Source organism: Ursus americanus, chromosome 9, assembly GCF_024610735.1.
Source record: "Ursus americanus isolate L20-20 chromosome 9, mUrsAme1.1.p, whole genome shotgun sequence".
NCBI classification, from domain to species: Eukaryota; Metazoa; Chordata; class Mammalia; order Carnivora; family Ursidae; genus Ursus; species Ursus americanus.
In genome coordinates, this window is record NC_142135.1 from 37,377,428 (window position 1) to 37,402,372 (window position 24,945).

The 24,945-nt window shown below is 40.6% G+C and overlaps 1 protein-coding gene across 2 annotated transcripts in view; it reads right to left on the minus strand.

The window, feature by feature from the left end:
- Positions 1–4,230: 4,230 nt before the first annotated feature.
- ERICH5 (glutamate rich 5) overlaps positions 4,231–24,945 on the minus strand; it is a 28,789-nt gene continuing 8,074 nt past the window's right edge. Inside the window, exons 2-4 of one of the 2 annotated variants that reach the window (XM_045805887.2) lie at positions 12,210–12,280; positions 11,375–12,122; positions 4,231–9,813 (exon numbers count right to left, since the gene is read on the minus strand). In XM_045805887.2, the coding sequence (XP_045661843.2) occupies positions 9,701–9,813; positions 11,375–12,122; positions 12,210–12,280 (932 nt within the window). In that variant the 3' untranslated portion in view covers positions 4,231–9,700. Of the gene's footprint in view, positions 9,814–11,374; positions 12,281–24,945 lie in introns of both variants that reach the window. The other variant, XM_045805886.2, reaches the window with a different exon arrangement.

Genomic DNA, 24,945 nt, shown 5'->3' on the forward strand with positions numbered 1-24,945 from the left:
AGCCTCAGTTTCCTGAGAGATAATAATTGTACCCCCTCAAAGGGATGTCGTAAGGATGAAATGAAATAATGTATATGAAAATTACTTTGCAGAGGTTAGCAGACAGCAAAGGCTCAAAAAGAGCTACCTCTCTTCAGCACTACTTGGTAATCACTGATGGTATGGAATAATGTGCTAGGTAGAAAAGTTTCTGCTGTTTAGGTAACTATATTAACAAGTATGACAACTCTTTAGGCAAAGTTGGGGAGTATAGGAGTGTGAATTGATAGAATTAGGCACTGGAAATTCTTTTAGACATTTTTACCTGAAGCAGGATAGTAAAGTGCTTACAGGCATGAACTCTAGAACCAGAAGACCTGAGTTCAAATCTTGTCCCACCATTTCTAAGCTCTGTAACTTCGGGCAAGTTTTATTTAAGCTTTCTGTTCTGCTTCTTCTGTAAAACGTCTCTGTTTCATCTGTAAAATGGGGATATTAGCAGTCCCTACCTTACAAAGTTGTTAAGGATCGAATTAATGTGTAGGAAGCCCTTCGAATAACGCACACAGCTGTGATGATGGGGATAATCATAGGAGCTTTTCCATTATTTGACAATAGGAAGAAATGAGCTGTCAGGCCATAAAAAGACATGAACCTTGAATGCATGTTTCCGAGTGAAAGAAGTCTGTCTGAAGAGGCTACACAGTGATCCCAACTCTGACACTCTGGAAAAGGCACAACTGTGGAAACGGTCAAAGATGAGTGGTTGTCACGGGTTTGGGGAATGGTGGAGGAGGTAGGGGAGGGAGGAAGAGGTGAAGCCCGAGAAGTTTGTAGGGCAGTGAAACTCTTCTGTAGGACCCTGGCATGGCGGATGCATGGCATTACGCATTTGTCACAAACCACAGAATGTACAACGCGAAGAGTAAACCCCACAGTAAACTAGAGATTTCAGTTAATAATATGTGTCAGTATTGGTTCATCAGTTGTAACAAATGTACCACGTTAATGAAAATGTTAATAATCAAGGAGACTGTGTGCCCTGGGGAGAGGGAGTATGTATGGGTACACTCTGTACATAAAAAGGCCCTAGAAAAGAAAATCTTTGTAATGTTTTAAGGACTGTAGCAACGTAGTCTGTGGTAGGGTATTGAATTGAAAGGCGGCCTTTCAGTTAAAAATGGTTGCTCCTAGTTCACTGGCACCTCCTAAATAGGAAGACAGGTAAATCAGTAAGGGACAACTCCACCCCCCACCCCGAAATGTGCTGGGAAAATGTTGACAGGTGATGACATTTGTCTAGGATGACACCTGAATTTAAGTTACCCATCAAAGCCAGTTTATTGCTATCTTACATGTATCAAAGAGGCTGTATAATTTTTATGCATGGTTCGGGTAATAAATACCAAATCCAGCTGAAGAGAGGAACACCGCCAATACTTTCTGAGCCCTATGTAAACATTCTCGGTCCTATTATTGTTGGTTTCCCCAAAGAGAGCCGCAGTCCTAAATTTTATGTTAGTCATTCTTCTTTTGCTGTAAGTTTGGCCACATAGAAGTTAGGCATACAAATGATCATTTAATTTTTTTTGCCTGATTTTGAATTTTATATTAATAATATGCTGAATGTATTTAACTAGCTTTTTTCACTCTTTATGGTTCAAATTTTTTTAAACATCTTTTAATACTGAGTAGATACAAAGGAATATTGACCACACATGCTTCCACCACACAGTTTGAGAAAAAGAACATTCCTATTGCAGTAGAAGACCTGACGTAATGCTCCAGTCCTGTCCACTTCCCATGCATCTCAGGAAACCAATATCCTGAATTTTGCATTTATCATTTCTTCTTGTATATGTTTGAGTCATTAAGCAAAATATTGTTTTCCTTTCCAGGGTTCTGAAGTAAAACAAAAGTGGAATCACTTGCATTGTGTTTTGTTTTTAAAGGAATGTCTTTAACATTTCACTGTTGAATATGATGCTACGGGATTTAATTATCCTCCTTTTACTAGATCAAAAAGGTTTCCTTCTAGCCCTCCTTTGCTAAAAGTCCTTTCTGCCCTTCTTCCTTCCCTTCTTCCTTCCTTCCATGAATATTTAATAAGCCAGATATTGTCACGAGTGCTGTCAATTTTGAAATAAAGAGCCCCAAATTCTTGCCCTCAGTGAACTTAACTTCTAGTGAACAGACAATAAGAAAACCGGTAAATTATATATTTGGCAAATTCATAGTGACAGAACGAGTAGAGGTTACCAGGAGTTGGGTGGAGGGCAGTGGAGAGCTACTGCTTCACGGGTACAGACTTCCCACTGCCAGTGATGAAAGAGTTTTGGAAATATGGCGATAGTTACAAAACACTGTGAATGTATTTAATTCACTGGATTATATACCTAAGAATAGTTAAAATGGTAAATTTTCTTATGTATGTTTTACCACAATTTTTAAAAAGTTAAAAAACGAAAATTATGTTAGATTATGAAGAGCTGGGGGCGCCTGGGTGGCTCAGTCGTTAAGCGTCTGCCTTCGGCTCAGGGCGTGATCCCGGCGTTCTGGGATCGAGCCCCATGTCGGGCTCCTCCGCTATGAGCCCTTCTTCCTCTCCCACTCCCCCTGCTTGTGTTCCCTCTCTCGCTGGCTGTCTCTGTCAAATAAATAAACAAAAAATCTTTAAAAAAAAAATTTGTGAAGAGCTGTAGGGAAAAGCAAAGCAAGGGGAGTTGGAGCATATTGGGGATTACAAGTTTAAAAAGGTCAGCAGGACGGGAAGGCCTCACTGAGGTGACACTGGAGTTCAAAATGGTTGTTGAAATTTATGGAATTTTTTCTGTATCTATGACATCATCATATGATTGTTCTCATTCACCTTGCTAATATGGTTAAATAGAACTGATTAATTTTTTATAATGTAAAACCAGCTTCTGGAATAGATTCAACTTGGTCAATATATCTGTGTATATATACTCGCCCATATATATCTATCATGTATATGTTTTATACCCTCAAATTTAGAGTGATAAATTTTGTTTAGGATCTTTACATTTATGTTCATCTGTGAGATTGGCTTTACCCTTCTGTGAAAGAGTTTATGGTTGTGAACATCTATCCTTGAATGTTTGATAGAATTTACCTATTAAACAGTTTGGGCTTGGTAGTTTTCTTTGGGGAAAAATTGTAAACTGATTTGATTTCTTTTATGGTAGCAGGAACATTCAGATTTTCTAGTTTTTCTTTCAGTCAGTTTTGGTCATTTACAAAAGTGTTGTGAAATTTGCACAGTTCATCTAAATTTTCACATTCGTAGGCATTTTTTCAGTCTCTTGAATCTGTGCCTTTTCATCTAATATGGTTTATTTGGACTTCTGTTTTTTGTTTTTTTTTTAATCAGTCTTGCCCAGAAGCTTATCAATTTTACTAATCTTTGTACAGAATCATTTTTGGGGCTCCGCTGATCCTTTCTGGTATATCTTTTCATTATAATTAATTTCTGCTGTTATATTTAATATTTTCTCCAGCTCATTTGTAAAACACCTCTTCCTACTTTTAATATTAAGACTCTTATTTTTAAGTGACAGAAATCCAACTCAAATTAGCCTAAGTGGAAGGAAAGAGGAATTCATAGGCTTGTGTAGCACCATACCACTGGCTTTATTTACGCATGTGCACTCCAGAAACTTCCTGGCTCCACCTGTCCCGTAGGGGAAGCAGCTGCAGGCCCAGACATACAGACCCTAAGCTCCTAACCCCAGCACTAAGACATCACTTTCTGTATCTCTGACAGGAGCTTCCCAAAGAAGCCTCTGATTGGTCCAGCTCAGGTTAGGGCCCAGGCTGGTTCTAAGGGGCATAGTTACACATAAGTCATGGCTTCAAACTCAAACCCCAGAATGAAAGAGCTGGAACTAAAATGCTGGTACCCAAGTTAATCAACTTGTTAGTGGCTGGGTTGGGATTTTGAGGCTTCTTTCCACACTGAAGGAGAATCACTAGATTTTGTGAAAAAGAACATTATTTCATGTTAGTCTTTCAAACATAAAGAAATAGCAATCTCTTCAAAATGTGTTATCACTAAATGATCATCAGATGTCTAAAAGGAGTCCTACCCATCTTTCCCCGCTATCGTCAGACTCCTTACCTTTCACAGAGGGTGTAATTTAAAGAATACTTTTCTTACTGAAGGATATGATGACTCAAAGGTAATTCTGTATGTTTCTGTAATAAAAATTCAGATAGAAAATACACCACAAAAAACTTTCACACACTTTATTTCTAATAACATATTCAATCAAAATTGTAAATATTGAACCAACAGTACAAAATAATTCTATAAAAATTTTGGCCATATTTTCCTCTACAGCCAATTATATTCAGTTCTGAGGAAATTACCAAGATTATGTAAGAATAAAGACCATTTGTCATCAACAAATATTTACTGAGTGCCAAAGTTATACTAGATTCAGTAGGGCATCTTCCCTGCCCATTAAAGAGCTTACAGTGTTTCTCTAACATTTGGTTAGCAGTTAGTATTAAAAGTAATTCCACATAAAATATTAAGTCTCAGTGTTTTTCCCTAAGATATCAAAAAATTATTTATCATAAATTGTGGTCAGCTAAGTGCTAATACACTTGGGCATAGCTTCTCTCCCTATAGCACTAATCAATATTTACCAACATAGCAAGTATTATTGGAACATTCTCTAAAACCTATTATCCCCCATAGAGTCCAATGAGGAAAATCCAGAAATGCTGCACTTAAAGTTCTAGTAATAGCTGAGCTTTGGCTAACTTTGTATTGTAACACTAAAAGGAAAAAGAAGCCCTCCTATATACATCGACATGATTTTTGACTGATCCAATTATGTGTAACGTTTAGATTTCATTTTTTAAAGTTTATATTTTCTCAATTTCTACCATGAACATGTATTCACCTCATACTAAGAAAAAAGTGATTATTTTAATAATAAATCCTTCCTTGCAATTATCACCTAAATAATCATTGTTGTCACATTCAAGTACTTGGATAATACCAGTGTTATTTTTACCAAAAACACTTTTTTAACAAAACTAATATCCAGAAAACATGAAGCAAATCCGTACTGATTCACTAAGTAACTACTCTTTGTAGTTGCAATAAATTGTTAGTCTGTCCCCTCGATGAACTGCTGGGAGTATGGTGATGGTCAGAGAAGCCACCTTGTGACTTGTCACTTTGTGGGCCTTGGACTTCCTCCTTGGTGCTGGGGCTGAAACTCCTCCTAACCCAAAGCCCCCCCAACAGTTCAGCTGCCGTAAAAAGCTTCTGTTCTTGTCCTCGAATAATTTTTTTTCATGTTTGGAATCAGGGTTGTATAAATCAACTCAATATAATATGCATTACTTTTTTCATAAATTTATATAATAACATGAATGGTATTTTACTAGTTATTTTATTAAGAAAAATTTGAGAACCATCTATGTTCTACAAGAAAAAAAAAATGAGGCAGATTAGTATCCCTATGTTTGTCAATTATACTTCAATTTAAAAAAAATTAGTATCCCTAACTGGTTTCTCAGAACTCTTTTTCTAGAAACTGGTGAGGCTTACTGATCTCTGTCCCCGATAGTGGGCAGGAAGAGCATGTTTATTCATGTCAACACAGCACATTTATTAAACTGAAGGGGTACCCTTCGTCCACCTTCAAAATTTATTAAAGCCCGGCTTTGATGTCTGAAGACTTCTTTCACTAGCCACAGAAATAATGATACAGGTGTGAGCTTACAGTATATAATATACTGCCCAATAAATTTGCTGGGTGGCATTACTGAAGTAAAGCTACTGGCCTCCAATTTGATTCTACATGCATTAGTAATGCCAGGGAGTTCCCTAGCTTTTGTTGATAGTAACAACTGGAAAGAGAAATTCCATCCCTGTGAGCTGCTCTCTAGGATTATACCGATTCTGTTTCTGTAATTAAAACCTTGCGAGTATAACAAATGCTCATTAACTTTATAAACTCTGAGGAAGAGAGGAGCTGACAAAGTTTAAGATTAAATGGTATCTTGTGAGCAAATGCTTTCAACTTGTCAGACACAGCCATGCCCTGCTATTTGGTGTGGGGAGAGAAGAAGAGGATCATTCTCCCTTTACCTGACAAATATGGGTGAGCTAATGAATGGCCTTATGATGTTCATTCATATTGCTGGCATTTGAAACAATTCACAAGTGGTCACCAAATCGTCTTTATAAAAAGGAGGTGTTTGTAATGTTAGGTGCTCTAACAAGCTTTGTAGTTTCCTAAAGATCACAGATAGAAACCCTATCAAGGTTATTTGGCCATGACTATCCACTGCTCTTGGATTAGTTAAATGTGAAAAAATTATTTCCTTTTAAAGGCCATCTTAATTCAAGGCCAAGTGTGGAACAAAGCATTTGTTAAGAGGGATATGGGTGTTTTGACTGCTTCAAGCCCGTTTAGGAGCACTTACTCCAAAGTCAAAATGGAAAAGGCAATAAGGTCACAGGTTGACCGCATACTCCTGTCCTGTGGGTCCCCGGGGGGACTGGCTACACAGCACTTCTGGTCAAGAGTTCTGGAGTCAGACTGGGAACTTCTTAGCTTTGCAACTGGCACCCTCTGTTGGTAAATGCAAACATTCACTCCCTACCGGGATTGCTAGCAGGCAAATCATTGGTTCACCATTTCCCTCCAACTTATTTATAGAAAATACTGAAATTATCTTAATAGAACACAAATGAGGCTACAATCCTGGGGCTATATAGCACCCCAGGATGAGAGAATCCACCCTCAATGATAGTTTCTCTATTAATTCATTACAAACAGCTCAAGCCTTTTGTCCAACTTCTATGTTTCGAATCCGGGGCAAAACTGATCCTCTCTTCTCAGAGTCTGACCACTTTGAAGCCAAATACACTTGGCTATGCTGTCAGTCTCAGGCAAAAGAGAAAAGTTCTAACACAGGAATGGATAGATTAGTGGTTTTACATGCACTTTTCACAACACAGGGCTATGTAAATTCTCATTTGTGTTTTAAAATGTGGATATGTAAATATACACTTACGTTTTAGCATATGCATAAAGCATGGCATATATATTACCTTCTTGTGGAAATATATGCAAGAAATCTTATTATCTTTTCATGGAAGGCCTAAAAGATATGGCAGGGAGAAATTCACTGCCCATTTTATACCTTTCTGTATTGAGTTTTCCTACAGGAACTTATTACTTTATTTTAAAAAATAAATAATTATTTAGATGAAATATTTCAATTCTAGAATATTCACATATTATGGAACATTTTAATTTACAGGTTTGGAATAAAAAATTACTAATGTTATCTATAAAAAAATACTAATATTATCTAAAAGAATAAGAACAGTTTTTAAAAATGTCTGAGTAGCCACATTAAAGGCCAAAGTACAAAAAGTACCAAAAATTTATATAAATTTCCAAAATCTAAGAATAAATTATTTTAGTAATTAATGGAAAATAATAAGATTAGTAAACAATTTGAAAACTTACAACTCTATAATAATGCCTTTGAGCCAGAGTTCTTTCAAGAATTGATTCTGAATAAATCTCTTTACCACATGCTACTGATTAAAAAAAAATCCACACAACAGAGAATGGCCCTTCATGTCTATTAAGTAAATGAATCCCACTATTTCAGTAGTCGACACGAAGTACGGTTCCACCTGTTAAGGTGGTCATTCATATTTTACACTAAGCTCAATCATTTTCTATTTACTAGGTATCTATATAAAAATACCTTTTGGTCAGGAAAAACACCTTTGGATTACAAAAGGCAGCTTGATACCAGTCTTGATTTATGTAACTTCATGGCCACAAAACAGTACTGTTTTCAGAACGACACCAAATATATAGCTTGTTACTGAGCCTGAGCAGCCCTCAGGAAAATGTTAGTGTTACACAAACTGATATTTTAAATCTATTCCTTTTTAATGAATTAAACGTAAATGGGAGCTCTTGGTATTCATGATTCATTTACTGACTTGACCAATATTTATCAAGCACCTATCATGTCCCACTAAAGGAGCTAAACGCCTGAATTAAAGATACATAAAACAGTCCTTGCTCTCAATACAATCGCAATCCAGCCACTCTGCAGAAAGGAGGGGGCCATCTCCTCAAGTACCTCCTCTTGTTGTCTACTTCAACTCTTCAAAGTCAGAAACATAAACTAGTATTAAAATCAGAATAAAGATGATAATGCTTCCCTGTATCCTATATTTTTGAAATTAATTACAGGTCATCTTAGTCGTCATTTTAATATAAAAGCTAAAGTAAAAGAGTCTAGTTAATTCATCTGAACAGTTATCTTATAAATGGATATTTACAAATAAGAAAAGACACCAAATGTTTCCAGAATATAACTCTATCCTGATTTTCAAAAACACAAGGCACTCAGTGGTAGACAAGATTGCTATCACCACTACCATTCACGTATGATCTTTCACTAAAATCCCTTGACAATTTTGGAAAAATTCTTAAAAAGTAACTTTCAATGGTGCATCATTTTAACATTAATGAAATATTATAAATGGGTTTTAAGTTATAATTTCGTAGCTCCTTTCTACCTCTAAAGCCTAACATGAAGCCACAGTAATCTAAAAACAAACAAAAACCAAAAATAGGATCCAAGGAATAAACTTCGCATAGGCAACTAATCTAGGTGTTTTGTTTGTTTGTTTTTAGAGAGAGAGAGCACACACAGAGCACATGCAGGGGCAGGGGGAGGGCAGGGCGAGAGGAAGAGAGAGAATCTTAAGTAGACTCGAAGCTCAGCACAGAGCCCCATGCAGGGCTCAATCTCACGACCCTGATGACCTGAGCCAAAATCAAGAGTAGGACACTTAACCGACTGAGCCACCCAGGCACCCCACTAATCTAGGTTTTAATTCTTGTTGTTTGCTGCCTCTGAGATACATTTAAAAGTCAATTTATTGAAAATACCTTTAATGTTAGTCAGAAGGATAACACCGATTGAAACCCTTCACCCAAGTGCAAAATCAACAGCTAATTCAAAATGGCACCTGGAAAATGTGTAGCCTTTCGGTGTAGAAATGCCTGATCTTGCAATAGCACCAGAGATTGCATTCCTTTGACAAGGATTTTGTTAACACATTCAGCACACCATGATAAACAAGAGTCTACGGCAGTAGACAGACTTAAGGTGAGACGGTCACTAGACGGACACATTTTCCAAGGTTCCTATCAGCTTTAAATTCTGCAACAGGAAAGAAACACTAGGTATAGCTTGCCCTGACTGTTGTTCATTCTTATCCCACTGTAATTATAACTGTGTAACCTTCTCATCACGAGCTCCCTAAAATGTGCTAACTTCTTTCTCCAACCACCTATATCTAAGGTTTATACCTTCTTTTTAGGGTCTCATTTTTAAACTGAATAGACCTATTACCACAATGAAGAAAACACCCTCACCCTCCCGGGATCGTATATCCTACTCGTTATTGGCTGCAGCTGCTGTAGTCTTGAATGTATAACATTCTAAGTGCCTAAGAAAACTGTTTACAGCTTAGCAGTTTTATGGAACAATGTAATCAAGAACACGATAACCACACTCTTTGTATAAAATACGTAGACATCAAAAGATAAGATCTGTACCCACACACGTCACTCCATTTTTCTCTCTGTTAACAACACACTGTGTCCATTCATCCTTCTGTTACCACAGCAATCTATGTGGCTGCTGAAAGATCCACAGCTTCCCCTGTTTCTTCTTCTTTTGTTCCAGGTCCTTCACTTCCTTTCTCATTCTCCATCTCTGTTTCAACCTTTTCTCCTGTCTCACCTGGAAAAGGAACCAAAGGAGATACTAAGAGATGCTCATTTAGCATTGACAGTAAAGTACCCGAGAGCTAGTGTCCAATGGGGCAGCTCCTGCTCTCTAGGTCATATTAGTAAGTTTCTCTGGTGGGGTCAAGAAAGGCAACTGCCCTGATTCTCTCAGATCCTCTGAATAGCTGATGTCACTTAACATCTCCTATCTTCGCATCCCCCTATATAAAATCAGGCTGCAGAATTACCTAAGAAATGACAGCAAAACATATTATAAATAAAAAATTCCATTTGCATTTAAATGAGAAGGTGGTCTAGGCATGCCCAGAAACCATTTTGTTGGGCCATGACAGTGTTTAAAGAAAACAAACATTAAACATTTAAAGATTGCAAACATTTAAAAGTCTAAATGAATGAATGAATGATGAATGTCTGGACGTTGTAGCTGCAAATCTAACTCCCTAAGAAATCAGCAAGGGCAACATTGGCCCCCATGCTCATGGATGGAGCCAAGAAGCAGCTGCCTCTTTTGATAGGATGGAGCACCTGCTCACTACAGTCCCCAGGGCTCCCCAAGACATAACATGTGCCCCTCACTTGACTCACTGTCATTATCCTAGGCCTTAACGACTTGAGTGTGCTAACTGTAGTCCAACAAATACATGCTTTTACTTGCTCCTCCCCTGTTATTCCTGGAGCACTTTCATATACCTTCATTAAAGCACCTACCTCAATAGATTGTGGTAATTTGTTTAAATTCTGCCTTCTTCCCACCAGACTGTGAGCCCCTGGAGTACAGGGCCTATCTCTTACTCCTACACCCCCCACACTTGGCATATGATTGGCACTCAAAAACTGCTGTGGTCATAAATGAATTACGAAACAGATGGATGAATGCTTTACTTCATTATACTATAGTATGAAGCTAAAATTTACCAAAATGTAAATCATGCCCCAGAAGAAATGTTATTTTTAAAATTATAACTCCAGTAAAGAACAGTATAGATGCCATTTTTTACGCTGGAAAAGTACATTTTAAAAACACATATGTCAAGAAATAATACATTGTCTCTAGTCTTCTCATAGAGACAAGAAGCCAGCAGGAGGACAGGAGCAGACTGACAGTAATTTTTTTTCTAGGATAAATAGGCAAAGATGAAAACTGCCCTGTAAGATCAATGAACTGGGTGTTCTTTCATTAGAAGGTGAGTTCCCCCACTAACCACCTATTCAACTCTACTTTGGATCCCCATACCACATAGGGGCCTGATGAAAAGTGAACGTGGAAAAATTCTGAAATTTTAACTCGTTGCCTTCAATATCCAATTGCATTCAACAAAGATAACTCCAGGTTAAAAATTTTGGACACAGACTATGCTTTGGAAAATTTTTGCTGGATCACTTCTCAGCCTTTTGGCTAAGATCAAGTAGAAATTTTTTGCTGGAAAGCCAAAAGCCTATTTTTCCAGGTATGGAAGCCTTTTTGGTTTAGGTCAAATGAAGTCCAACCACCTGAACTAGAGATCCCCAGGGATGATCTCTCATGCAGCACATCTAACCAGCATAACTTTTACCTTCAATGTGTTGGTCATCATTCGTGTGACTTCTCCTGACCATTTCCATATTTGCTCCTATTTCTAGAATTCCCGCTGAATGCTCCATGCTTCCAACTCTTATTCCTTCAGGTTGAATCTGCTCCATGTTTCCTGGACCTTCAGGAGTTTTATGGAGCAAATCGTTGTTTACAGCTGTTTCCACAAACCGGCTTCCTTCTAATACTTCCCGTGTTTCACTCTCTTTGGGAACTGTTTCTAGAAGTTGAGACTGCTCATCTCTTCCCAATGTTTCTTGAAGTTGCCGCTCTTCAGCTGTTTCTACAAACTGGCTTGCTTCTAATATTTCTGGAGATTCATTCTTCTTGGGAACGGTTTCTGGGAGTTGGGCCTGTTCTCCCTTTCCCATTGCTTCTTGAGGTTGTGGCTTTCTAGCTGCTTCCAGAGGAGGGATTTTTTCAGCTGTTCCTAGAGGTTTCATCTCTCCGGCAGTATGTGGGTTCTCCGTACCTTCCACTGCTCCAGGAGAGGCCCTCTCTCCTGTGGTCCTCAAAGGCTGGTACTTGGTGTCTGTTCCTGCAGATTCAGTCTCAGCATTTCCTTTTAAAGGCTGAGCCTCTGTCACTGCTCCCATGTCTTTCTTCTTTTCTCCTGTTCCTGAGGTATCATCTTCGCCCGCTGGCTGGCATGGCCCGGACTCCTCGGGTCCACCTAGAGGCTGAGTCTCTTCTGTGGGTCCTGGTGGATCTGCAGCATCGTTTGCCAGGGGCTGTTCATGGAGGGATTTAACACCGTTAGCTGTAGACACTGCTGAAACCTTGAGCTTCACGAGGGGGGGAGGACTTTCCTTTTGTACCTTGCCATAAAGAGTAGATTCTTTTCCCAGTGTACGTGGTTTGGGTTGGGAAAAGCAGGACTCACTTTCTTCTGTGGTTGAAAAAAATACATATTTAAAGTTACTTTTTGATCATTCATTTGAAAAAGAAAAAGAAAAAATCAAATTGTTGGTTAGTTTCTAGCCTGAGAAAGTGTATTACCATCAAGAAATAGATTTAGGGGCACCTGGGTGGCTCAGTCAGTTAAGCATCTGACTCTTGGGTTCGGCTCGGGTCATGGCCTCCTGCTGTGGGAACAGAAGCCCACGTCAGGTTCCATGCTCAGTGCGGAGTCTGCTTGAGATTCTCTGTTACACCCCCTCCCTCTGCTCCCCCCAGTAAATAAATAAATAAAATCTGAAACAAAGAAGATTTAACATTCAAGAAAATCCTGCGTACAATTGAGTAAAGAAAGGCCATACCATGACCCTAACACTCCCCAACTTCAAACTTCTTTACTGTCTTCAGCTCAAACACCTTATCTTAAGCATTAAAGTCCTCCAAAACCACAGTATTTTGTTTGCTCCTCAGACACCTTCTCATGGTTCCTGCCCCATTTTCTAAGTAAGCACATTTCACGTTGTTTTCTCATGTTCTTTTCCCTTCTTGCCCTTTCTCCTCCTTAGCCCCGGTAGAAGATTTCAGAAGAACTGTGGTTTGGGGCTGCTAGAGAGGTCTTACTTTTTCCTGAAGCAGAATGGCCCTCAGTGAAAGGAAAGGGCCCCATGACAGAGAAGCTCCACTAGGTAAAGACCAAGACGTCTGGGAAGGAAAGTACAGGGACAGCTCAGTCTGAGTTTCATTTCATTGGGGTGGGGGGCAGAAATAAGAAAGAGCTGGGAACCATGCATTTTAATTCTGGCTCTTCCTCCAGCTTTGTGACCTTGAAGACTTAGGTCCTAAGTATCTTATCTGTAAAACGGCAGTGAATCTCTCTCTGCTCCCTGTCTCAGAGCTGCATGAGGCGTCACATGAAACAGTGAACGTAAAAGTGCCCTAGACAGTTTAAGACAAGCAACTTGGCAACATGATTTCACTCTTTGACCTAGTAATCCTCCTTCTGGAAATTTATCCTAAAAGCATACATGTCAGGAAAAAGCTTTGGGGAAAAGTATATCACCTCAGGATTCTTTATAATTGCAAGAGCTGGCAAACAACTTAAAAGTCTAATAATTTGGGGAAAAAAATACATATTCTGCTGGATGGAATGTTCTCGTACCATGAAAAAAGATGATTATGAAGACCACATGCTAATATAAGAACATAATTATGACAGAAGTTAAAATATCGGCACGCACAGTTCGGTTAATTGAATGAAACGGTGCATATAAAATGTGTACAAGCACAAGGCCTGCTGTACACCTAAGTGCTCAGTAAGTCAGCTATCAATTTCATCACAGTATGATTACAGCAATGTTGCTCACCGGAAGGGAAAGAGGGACGAAGGGAAAGACAATCACAAACAGAGGGTGAGAATAACTGCGAGAAAATAAACCAACATGTTAAAATAGGCCTCTAGGTGATATACTTCTTTTTTTTCCTAAAGATTGTTTCTCTTTTCATTTTTTTTTAATTCTTTTTCCCCTAAGTTACTCCCCACTCCAGTTATATACGCATACATACATCTCGCTTATCTAATGTAAGATACACAACTAATATTCGGCTCTCCTCTCCCATTTCCCCTTCCCTAGGGGCGAGTATCTTAATTCATTTAGCTGTTTTGGAGGGATATTTTTCTTCTATATCACTAAGCAAACTGCTACTTCATGATCTCTCAGTTTGGGCATTTCAGTTCACTCCCACTATGGAAAACAAAGACTTGGGCTCCTTCTTCTCCCACCTCTGTCACTCTCCACTCTCTCCCTTTACACATTCACATTTCCTTTCAATTCAGCAATTGTATATCAGCAATCATTGAAAATAGGAATTGTGTTGTAATTTGGGTAAATCAACATCCAGGTCCATGTCCATAGAACGAACACGTCTGCTAGGAGGAACGGAGCCAAACAGCAAGCTATTACTTTGCGTAAATTATTTTTCATCTCTCCCTGAGTGAAAAATTGTCGTAGATCTTCACTTCCTTAGTTTGTGTATTATCATTAACTCAACTCATTGCCAATTTTTTTCTCTATTTATTTATTTTTAAAGATTTTATTTATCCTTGAGAGAGAATGAGTGAGAGCGAGCGAGCATGAGATGGATGGGTCAGAGAGAGAAGGAGATTCACTGAGTAGGGAGCCTGACATGGGGCTCAATCTCAGGACCCCAGGATCATGACCTGAGCTGAGGGCAGATGCTTAACCGACTGAGCCACCCAGGTGCCCCTGTTTCCCTTTTTAATACATTTGTTCACATCAAATCATTTCCCACCCTGCCTCTGGGAATGGGTTTGAAGCCCTAGGTGGAGAGTAATTTAAGGTGAGGCTTGGAGGAGCAGAGTTTGGGAAGGACTGGGGGAGATTCCAGGTCCCGGGGGTCATATGTCAGAACTGGGAGAAGGGCTATTCTTGGGCTCTCCCTCAGGCCTCATCATGAATGAAGCTTTCAAATTAATAGCACTTTAGGCAACTTAACAAAAGTGATTTCTCAGACCTATAAAGAAACTCATTAGGACAAGACAATTCATTTAGATCACACAAGGGATGTTCTGGTGATGGTAGCCTTAGGGAATTAACAAAGAAGTGTGCTAATATACTAATCACAGATGTCTGCCAAATTCTATTTTCTGGTAAAATAGTTACTACAGTGATTAGAACTGTCAGTTAAATGAGACGAACGACTTTCATCCAGCTGTGGCAGCTGCGGGCGCATTCAAAGGCATCATTCTTCTAGCGCGGAAAGCTGCGGGGGATGTGACAACACACTCAAAACAAAGTCGCTCCATTTTATATTTTGAAAAACATATTATGCTATCACACTAAGTCAAGTTTTTTCTCCAAAACCAAAAGCTATTTATCCACAGAGTGTCACAAGCGTCCAAGTGATCTATCAATTTTTGCTACATAACTAGAACATTTATGCCCGTGATCACAGTATCAATTTTCATTCTTTTCCTAATCTTACGGATATATCTTGAAGTAGGCAAATGTTCTCGACATATAATATTTTTATAGTACAACCTGTAAATAGTCAACAGAACTGGGAAATACTACAGAAGAAATGTCACTGTCTCTAATATTTTCCTAAGGTAGCCCAAAGGAGGTAAAACATCTTTAAAATGACCACCAAATATTAACTATAGAGAACAAACTGATGATTACTGGAGGGGATGTGGGGGTGATGGGTTGAACAGGTGATGGGTATTAAGGAGGGCACTTGTTGGGATGAGCACTAGTGTTGTATGTAAGTAATGAATCACTGAATTCCACACCTTAAACTAATATTGCACTGTATGTTAACTAGCTGAAATTTAAATAAAAACTTAAAGGAAAAAAGAAATAAATATGGGCGCCTGGGTGACGCAGTCGTTAAGCGTCTGCCTTCGGCTCCGGCGTGATCCCGGCGTTCTGGGATCGAGCCCCACATCAGGCTCCTCCGCTGTGAGCCTGCTTCTTCCTCTCCCGCTCCCCCTGCTTGTGTTCCCTCTCTCGCTGGCTTAAGATTTTAAAATCTGAAAGAAAAGAAAAGAAGAGAAAAGAAAAGAAAAGAAAAGAAAAGAAAAGAAAAGAAAAGAAAAGAAAAGAAAAGAAAAGAAAAAAGAAAAGAAAAGAAAAAAGAAAAGAAAAGAAAAGAAAAGGAAAGAAGGAAGGAAGGAAGGAAGGAAGGAAGGAAAGAAAGAAAGAAAGAAAGAAAGAAAGAAAGAAAGAAAGAAAGAAAGAAAGAAAAGAGAGAGAGAGAGAGAAAGAAAGAAAGAAAGAGAAAGAAAGAAAGAAAGAAAGAAAGAAAGAAAGAAAGAAAGAAAGAAAGGAAGGGAGGGAGGAAGGAAGGAAGGAAGGAAGAAAATGATCACCAAAAACAGAGCAAGAGAGAAAATGCTCTAAGTTTAATGACACATTCATTATGTATTTATATTGATTAACTGCCTTCTGCTTGAATTTTGAAATGACTGTATTTTGGAGGTCATAGTTCTTAACTAACAGCCCAAAAGTTATTTCTCTTATGTGATAGAAGAGGGTAATCTGTTCTAAGAGAGGACAGAGATCATATGACCTTGAAAACAATACCCATAATGTAGTGGGTCTGAGTCCCGACTCCTGCACTCACTAGCCTGATTACGGCTCTTTGCCCCTCAGTTTCACTGTAAAGCAGGAACAGTATTAGCAGAGTTGCTGTGAGGATTCCATGTGTCACCTTGCACTAGCACAGGGACTGTCACCACCAAGTGACAATCCACGTTAGCCATCACCAGTATTAGACCTCACTTAATAGCACTAGCAAGGAAGAGATTATGGTGGACAAAGAGAAAAGTAAAGTAATTTCATTCATTCCGATACCGGTACCTTTCTCTAAGCTTATTCAGAAACAAAGAGAGATCGGAGTAAATAAATGAAAAGGTTGGAAAACAAATGGTACTTTCAAAGCACTTCTCAGAGAGTACAATAATGAAGTCTTCCGTCACCACAAACACTTCCTTTCAGGCACCAGATTTCTATCCTTCAGAAGATTTTTATCCCCAGCTGCTGAGGCAACTACAATTTTTGGATTTGTTTAACCTCCCTCCTCTTCAGCTGGACCAGTGCATTCCAGACCGTTCTGACGCTGGATGTGAATCTGATTCCACCATTTATTCGACGGTGCGATCTGCACACGTTCCTAACCCCTTTGGACCTCAGTTTCCTTATCTGTAAAATGGGGCTATGACAGCTGCCTTTCAGGTCTCCTCAGAGAATTGACTGAGGTGATAATGTGCGTAGCTCCCCAACACGGTGTGTGACGTGAGCAGGTACTCGGTAAACTGGGGGCAGCAACAGCCACGCGGGTGCTGATTTCTCACTACACAGGGTGTCCTGCTGAGGGGCGAGGGAGAGCTGAACTCCAGCCTTCGTGTGCCTGTAAGGCTGCGTGTGTTGGGTGGGGAGGGCATCTTTTTCCAGTTTCACAAAGGTCCTTTCTGGCCTCCTGGTGGCCCTGCCAATAACTTATAGCTAACATAGCAACAGAAAGAATGAACTGCAACATTAAGAAGCTTGGATAAACAGTCCCCTAAACGCTAGAAAGTTGTCAACGTTGACCTACAAAATCACTGTTACCCACGATAAGTTTTAAAATACGATTATTGATCAATAATGGGTAGTAGTCACAATATCGGGCATGACCTGACTGGCATTAATGAAGTCCACTGAGCTTTTATACAAATAAATATCTTTCATTCTGTTTGTTGGCTTTGATTTCACGTACTCACTGATTTCAAGTATTCAGTGCCTACTAGAGGCCGCCTCTGCGCTGAGCAGAGGTCACAGCAGTTGACCAGGAAGATCTGGTCCCTGCTATCCTCCAGTTTGCTGTCTGCAGGGAGATCCAAACACTAGCTACTTCCCTCATTCAAGTACAACTTGGTACCTACGCCTTACCTCTCACCCAAGAATTTCCACCTGCTCTGTCCACGTGGTTTTGTGAATCCCAGACATTCCTCCTAGAGGCAGAAGAAAGTACTACATCATCTCTTCTAGCACACTAACTTGGAAAGCCGTGAGATCTTTTGTCCACACACAGGAGACATTCTATGCCTAATCTATATTATTATGTAATAAAAATTGTGGAGAGATGCATTGTTTCCACATCCAGAGTTGTTTAAAGATGTGTCTGTTTTCTGAACCCTACATTTTATCAAATTATACACTGCTCTGGGCCTAATCCTTTGGTGCTCATTATCTCTCTTGATTCTGTTGTAAGTTGATCCATGAACAAATTTGTTGTGACAGCTGAACTAACAGAACCCTTGTTGTAAGCACCGTTGTGATAGGCACACAAAGAAATGAAATACTAGGCAACATTACAGAAGGGATTAGAACGAGAGCTAACATACCTGAAATTCACATTATGATGGAAGCTTTTCAACTCAGTTCATTACCCTAATCCGAAATGAAAAGTTTCTACCCAGCAAGGAGAAGAACTTGAGGTCAATATTTCCTATCCCATGGCTGTGACATATCAGACATCCCAAACACCTCACCGGCCTGTCTGCTGGGTTTTCTAGAAAATCGGTGAGAAAGGGGCACCCCGGTATTTTACTTTGCTGCCACCATTTCTAGCTTCTTTAGCTGCGGAGCTTTGGGAACCGAGGTGTCAGCCCCCAGGGAAGAGTCTACTCATCTTCTCCTTTTACTACTCTCTTTGTCCTCAATTTCATCATATCATTTATCCAACAAACATCTGTGGAGCTACCAGTGGGGCTGCTCTAGATGCTTTTGCCCTTTTCTCTCACCAAAGTGTCTACAAACACTGTCCTCGTGTGCTCATCCCCAGGGGCGCGTTCTGCCATTCGGCAGATGTTAACAGGGCATTCATATTGAAGAGACGTGAACTTCAGCAAAACCCCATGTAACTAAAGTAGGAAAAACAGCCAAAATATCCTGAAGAGGGTAAAAAAAAAAAAAATTGGACAAGCCATCTTTTCAACAGAACTATCTGGGTTGACATATCTAAAATTAATTTTGACCTTCCCAGAGTAAATTTGATCAAGTTTGAAGGTAAACCTAATGTTGGGATTTAGCTATAAACAAGACCATGTCGTTGGAGAGACACTTCTGGAACACTTGACGAGCACACGTGGAGATGGAGGGCCTGTAGAGGGAAAAGGCTGTTACTGAAGAGCTACAGAGACAAGTAATGACAAATCGTCACCTCCTGCAGAAATAATGTTCCAGTTTCATTTCCTTTGGTTTCTTTCCAACTCCTAGAAGATAAACTCTTATTTCAAAGATGCTATTGCATAACACATCACTTTTGAAATTATCAACAGTATTCACCACTAAGAAAGAGTTTTTCATTGACTGATGCTCATTACTGGCACATGGGGATCCAGCATTTGGGCAGAAATCTAGTCTACAAAATCGAAGGCATCTCAATGGACAAGGAAGAGGAGAGAGAAAGTGAAGATCATGTCTCTGATATGCCCAAGTTACGACACTTGACCGACCTGAACAGACCTCGCCCACCCTGCTTCTCTAGGAGGAACAACAGTGGCTCATGTTTATTGAGGCACTTTGCCTCAAGCTTTTGTAGATTATCTCATTCAATCTTCCTAAAAACTCCACAAGGTAAGTCTGTTATTATCCCCATTACACAGCCAAGGAAATCACGGCACAGACAGATTATGCACCTTCATTTAGGTGCGGTGTATAGCTCATGAGTGGCAGAACTCAGATTCAAGGCCAAGAAAGTCTGATTCCACCTAGAAGATTCAGGTGCTTTCAGGCACACCGTGGGCTCAGAACCTGCACCATAGCATGACCTGGCAGTTATTCTTTTGCTTGTTTGTGCATTTGTTGACTCGCAGGTCCCACCCCAGATCCCACCGAACCAAATCTGTGTTTGGACAAGATCCCCATGTGGTCAGGGCATCCACGGCTGCACTCTGGAGTCCCCAGGGAAAGGCAGGAAGGAGCTAGTCAGGAAAGATGAAAGTGATGAAAGTGGATGATGAACACACAGAACTGTTGGGGGTGGCGTCCCTCACTGTCCACGGGCATTGCTGCTCATCATCAGACACCGGGGATGGTCTCCGTCCTCAGCCTCATGCCATAGTCGGCTCTGGAGACGAGGTGAGTGCACTGACTTAGCAATGGACCAAGGGCCCGGGCTGGTCTACGTGAGCTCCACGCTGGAGACAGAGATTCTTCTCAAGCTGCCTTCATTTCACAGAACTGGCTGGGTTTGCTAAGCCTCGTCCTTAGCTAGGTCCAGAAAAAAGAAGTCTTCTGATTTCTCCTCTGAACTTAAGGTTAATACGTGTTCTATTCTACCTTGCTCTCTAAGAGCTGCGCGCAAGTGGCTACTCCAAGGTGAGCTGGCCGTTCTCCCAGCTCAGCCACTGTGCCTCTGCCTGACTCAGTCTGGTGCAGGGTGTGGAGGCCCATGGCCAGGAGCACGTTCCTGTGCTTGGGAAGGTGAGTGTTCCCATAAGCAATCAGCAGATTTGGGACTGGGATAGAATACTTAAATTGTACAACAGAGCAGTCGTATGCACGACAGATAGGTGGGTGGTCAGTGTCCCCCTGAACCCCTAGGACCAGAAGAGCAGTGGCAGACTGAGTAGGACCCCAAGGCTTTCAGCTGACCCCTGCTGTTACTCTCTCAGGTTAGGGATCCACATTCAGTTCAGATGACTTTGCCTCCATGGTGAGGAAACAGTACAGACCGCACTGAGGGAAGTGAGGGATTTTCTTTCCCAGAATGAAAAGCCACCTGTCTTCCCCCTTACAGTCCTAAGCACCTGGGAGGCCAGCTCTGGCACAGACATTTGAAAACTGAATTGAATGAGCTTCTTCATAAACCAGGGCATAAGGAAAAGCTTGGATCTAGCAAGAGGCAGTTTTGACCAAGAATCACAGAAATGATTAAGTTAGAAGATTTATACTCAGAAGAGTATAAAATAAAAATCTACACTCACCCTTTTCCAAGTTCAGAGTCTCCAAACGGAGGATTAGAGACGCTTAGGAGGCAATAATAAGTCACACTGAGAACGTGTACCCTTGAGATGATGTGGTGTGAAGGGCACTTTACCTCTGTGGTCTTCCTCCCAAAACCCACAACCCCAGGAGCAATGTAAGAAAACCAGCAGACAAATCCCAATTGAGGGGGATAGACTACAAACTACATGGCCAATACTCAAAACTGTCAAGGTCATCTAAAACAAGTCTGACAAACTGTCATAGTCAAGAGGGGTCTAAGGAAACACAATGACTAAATGCATTATGGAATCCTGGATGGAACTCTGGAACAGAAAAGGGACATTCGAGAAAAATTGAAGAAATCTGAATAAAGCATGGACTTTGGTTAATAATAAAGTATCAGGGGCACCTGTGTGGCTCAGTCGGTTAAGCGTCTGCCTTCAGCTCAGGTCGTGATCCCAGGATCCTGGGATAGTGTCCCAGATCAGGACTCCCGGCTCAGCGGGGAGTCTGTTTGTCCCTCTCCCTCTGCCCCTCCCCCCACTCCTGCTCTCTCAAATAAATAAATAAAATCTTAAATAATAATAATAATAATGTATCAGTATTGGTTCATTAATTGTGACACACATGGCCTACTCACGTAAGATGTAAATAATAAGAGAAAGTGGGTGTGGGGTCTGTGGGAGCTCTCTGTACTATTTTCATAATTTTTCTGTAAATCTAAAACTGTTCTGAAATAAAAGTTTTTTTTTTTAAGTATAGCAGCAAAAGTACAAGAGCATGTAACCTACCAAAACGAGATCTGATAACTTTAGAAAAAACTGTTTCATTAACTTTGCTCATTCACATACCACTTTTATGATTTTTTATTATTTTTGTACCACTTGTGCTATTACTAACTTAATATTTTTAACAGTTCCTTTCCTTTTACAAATTCACTAAAAAGAAAAAAAAGTCAGAAAGTTTTTCTTTTATTAAAAAGAACATAAAGTCAGAAGAAAAATCAACAAACTCAGGGATCTAGAACTCGATCTTGAGCAAAAAACCAAAAAACTTGATCTTGGTAAAGCAATAAAGAAAAATTGAGATTTACTAAAATTGGTGTTAATGACAGATCATTTTTATTGAGGACTTACTAGACAATATTCTAGGCAGGGGTCGGCAATTTTTTTTCTGTAAAGGGACAGGTGGCGAATGTTTTCAGCTTTGCCGGGCTTAGGGTTGCTTTTGCAACGACTCAACTCTGTCATGGTGAGGAGAAAGCAGTCATGTGATATGTAAAGGACTAGGCATATCTGTGTTCTTATAAAACTTTATTCACAAAAACAGGTGGTGGGCCGGATTTGGCCAGCAGGCAAGTTTGCCAATTCCTATTCTAGGCAATACTCAGGCTACCTTCTAGGTGCCTTATATATATTAACTGATTTTATTCCTCAGAACAAGTCTATGAAATAGGCACTATTGTTAATTCTATTTTACAGATGAAGTCACTGGGGTACAAGGAGATTGAGTGGCTCAAAGTCACATCACTAATAAGTGATCATGAACCAGGATTTGAAGCCAGACCCACATTCTTTTCTTTTAAAGATTTTATTTATTTATTTATTTATTTGAGAGAGAGAGGGAGATAAAGAGCAGTGGGGAGGACAGAGAGAGAGAGAAGCACACTCCCTGCTGAGCAGGGAGCCCGACATGGGGCTCAATCCCAGGACCTGGAGATCATGACTTGAGCTGAAGGCAGATGCTTAACCGACTGAGCCACTCAGGTGCCCCCAGACTCACATTCTTAATCCGCACTCTATACTGTCTCCCAGTATGTTGAAATTTACACACACCCACTAATTCAAAGTATATAGGTAATCGGAGCCACTCATAATCATCTAGTCTATAGAGGCTACTACTCCAGTGTAAACAAAGGAAATGGAACTATGTGGTTCCTCTCAGTCTTGGGAAAAATGGAAAGGGTAAGAATAGGCCCTCTCAAAGAATCAACTAAGGAAAAAAAAAATAGAGTTCCTTAACATTACCAACAAGAGCAAGGAGAATGGTTTGGGGAGGACATTTCAACAGAGGTCCTTGCTGGGGTGGCTGAAGGCAGATGTCCTCTTTAGTCAGAAGAACCACAGCCAGTGAAAATGACAGAGCAGCTGGAATGCACATCCCAGTGCTTCCTGACCTCTTTAATGTCGCGGCTCACATAGAATAGGATGCTTGCGCAGCACAGTGCGGCAGGAGGAAGCTGCCCCTGGAGGGCGCACGCCATCCAGACCCTGCCTGGCTGCCCTAACGGCTGGCTTTGAAACCCACTCTCACAGGCTGGGTCGCTCTGATACAGTCAACATAGGGACAGATATGTTTCCATCACCATAGACTAGAGAAGCATTAGCTGGGCAAGGCCGAGAAGATAATAAGGACAGATCAAGCAGGGCAGTCTGCAAACTGTGGAATGTCTTCATCCTGCAGGGACCCTTTAGGAGGACGTTTTAAAGGCAAGCCTCTGAATAAAGCAGAGAGGTCCTTTCCACTGAATGTAAGGACAAATACATTACAGGTTTGAGGAAGTACTGTCCCCAAAGGAAAATGCTGGTAAGAGGAGCAGACAATAACTGATAGACAAAAAAATTAAAAAAAAACTTGGGACGCCTGGGTAGCTCAGTCAGTCAAGTGTCTGCCTTCAGCTCAGGTCACGATCCCAGGGTCCTGAGATCGAGTCCCACATCAGGCTCCTTGCTCGGTGAGGAGCCTTCTTCTCCCTCTGCCTGCCACTCCCCCTGCTTGTGCACGAGCATGCTCTCTCTCTCCCTCTCATTCTCTCTGACAAATAAATAAATAAAATCTTTAAAAAAACCCAAAACTTGGTTTGATGGTGCATCCAAAGAAGTAGATCCCGAGGACCTTTCTTTTAACGGAGAGGAGACAGGTCAATCACTGAGAGAGAAAGAGGGGCCTGGGGGCTGGGGACGAGGCATCTGGAACAGCTGCAAAGAAGCCAGGAAAAGCTAGGAGCTCAGGCCATAGAGAAGGCTTGTTGAGCAGCCTCTTGAACATGAGTCACTTCAATCTTCAGCTTATGAGGTCAAGTTCATTTTATTCCTATCTTAGCTGATGTTAATTGGTGCTATTTTGATGCCCACTTTGAACTATACTGTCACGGCTACACTCTTTATAAATGAAATGTGACTTTTAGTGACCCTAAAGTAGAAAGAGAGCACAGGGATGTCATTTTTGCTGTCTTTGGATGCTTCCTTGATCGTGCATCTTGACTTTCCTATTTAATGTACATTTGGACACTTCACTTATCTAAACTAGTCTAATACGATGTGCTCATCTCAAAGCAAGTGTTCAGAGTCATACATATTCAAATGTCAGGAAGTGTTCAGTAGGAATAAAGAACACGTTATCCTGTCTTGAGGTCTTTTGTCTTATTAGAGAAGACAGGCTAAAGGAGCAGCCAAAGGACTGCTGAGTATGTAGTCTGGGAGAAGAGGGTCATCCTTCCTAGGTGTGGGACTCTAGCCACCCAGTCACTGCAGCCCAGCCCAGTTATCCTGGGGACCCACAGCCCCTTGGGCCCTTCCATGGGAAAGAAAGTGAAATCACCTGAACTTGCCCCTACAACAAATGGCTGCCCTTTCTTTTCCTTGCCTATTTCCAATGACCATCCCTGTTTCTGATCATACTAGCATCACCTGGCCTGTTTTGTCCACCCTCCTAAAGCACGTCCTAAAGACGTTTAGCTATTAAAATCAATGTGCGGCACCTGGGTGGCTCAGTCAGTTGAACATCCGGCCCTTGATTTCCGCTCAGGTCATGATCTACAGGTCCTGGGATCGAGAGCCCCAAATTGGGCTCCGTGCTCAGCAGGGAGTCTGCTTGAGGATTTCTCTCCCTCTCCCTCTGCCCCTCCCCCTGCTCATGCTCTCACTCTCTTTCTCTCTCTCTCTCTCAAATAAATAAACAAATCTTTTTTTTTTAAATGTGGGGTTTTTTTTCAGTCTTCATCCTTAAAGGGCAAACCTCTGATACCCTTGAATATATACCAAAGAATGAACTCTAGAGCCAGATGGCAACTCCCAAGGAAGGGATCAAGGAATGCGGACAACAGCAATGTCCCTGCAAATGTAAAGACACTTCTGAGGTCATTTTGATACTTTCAGACATTAAC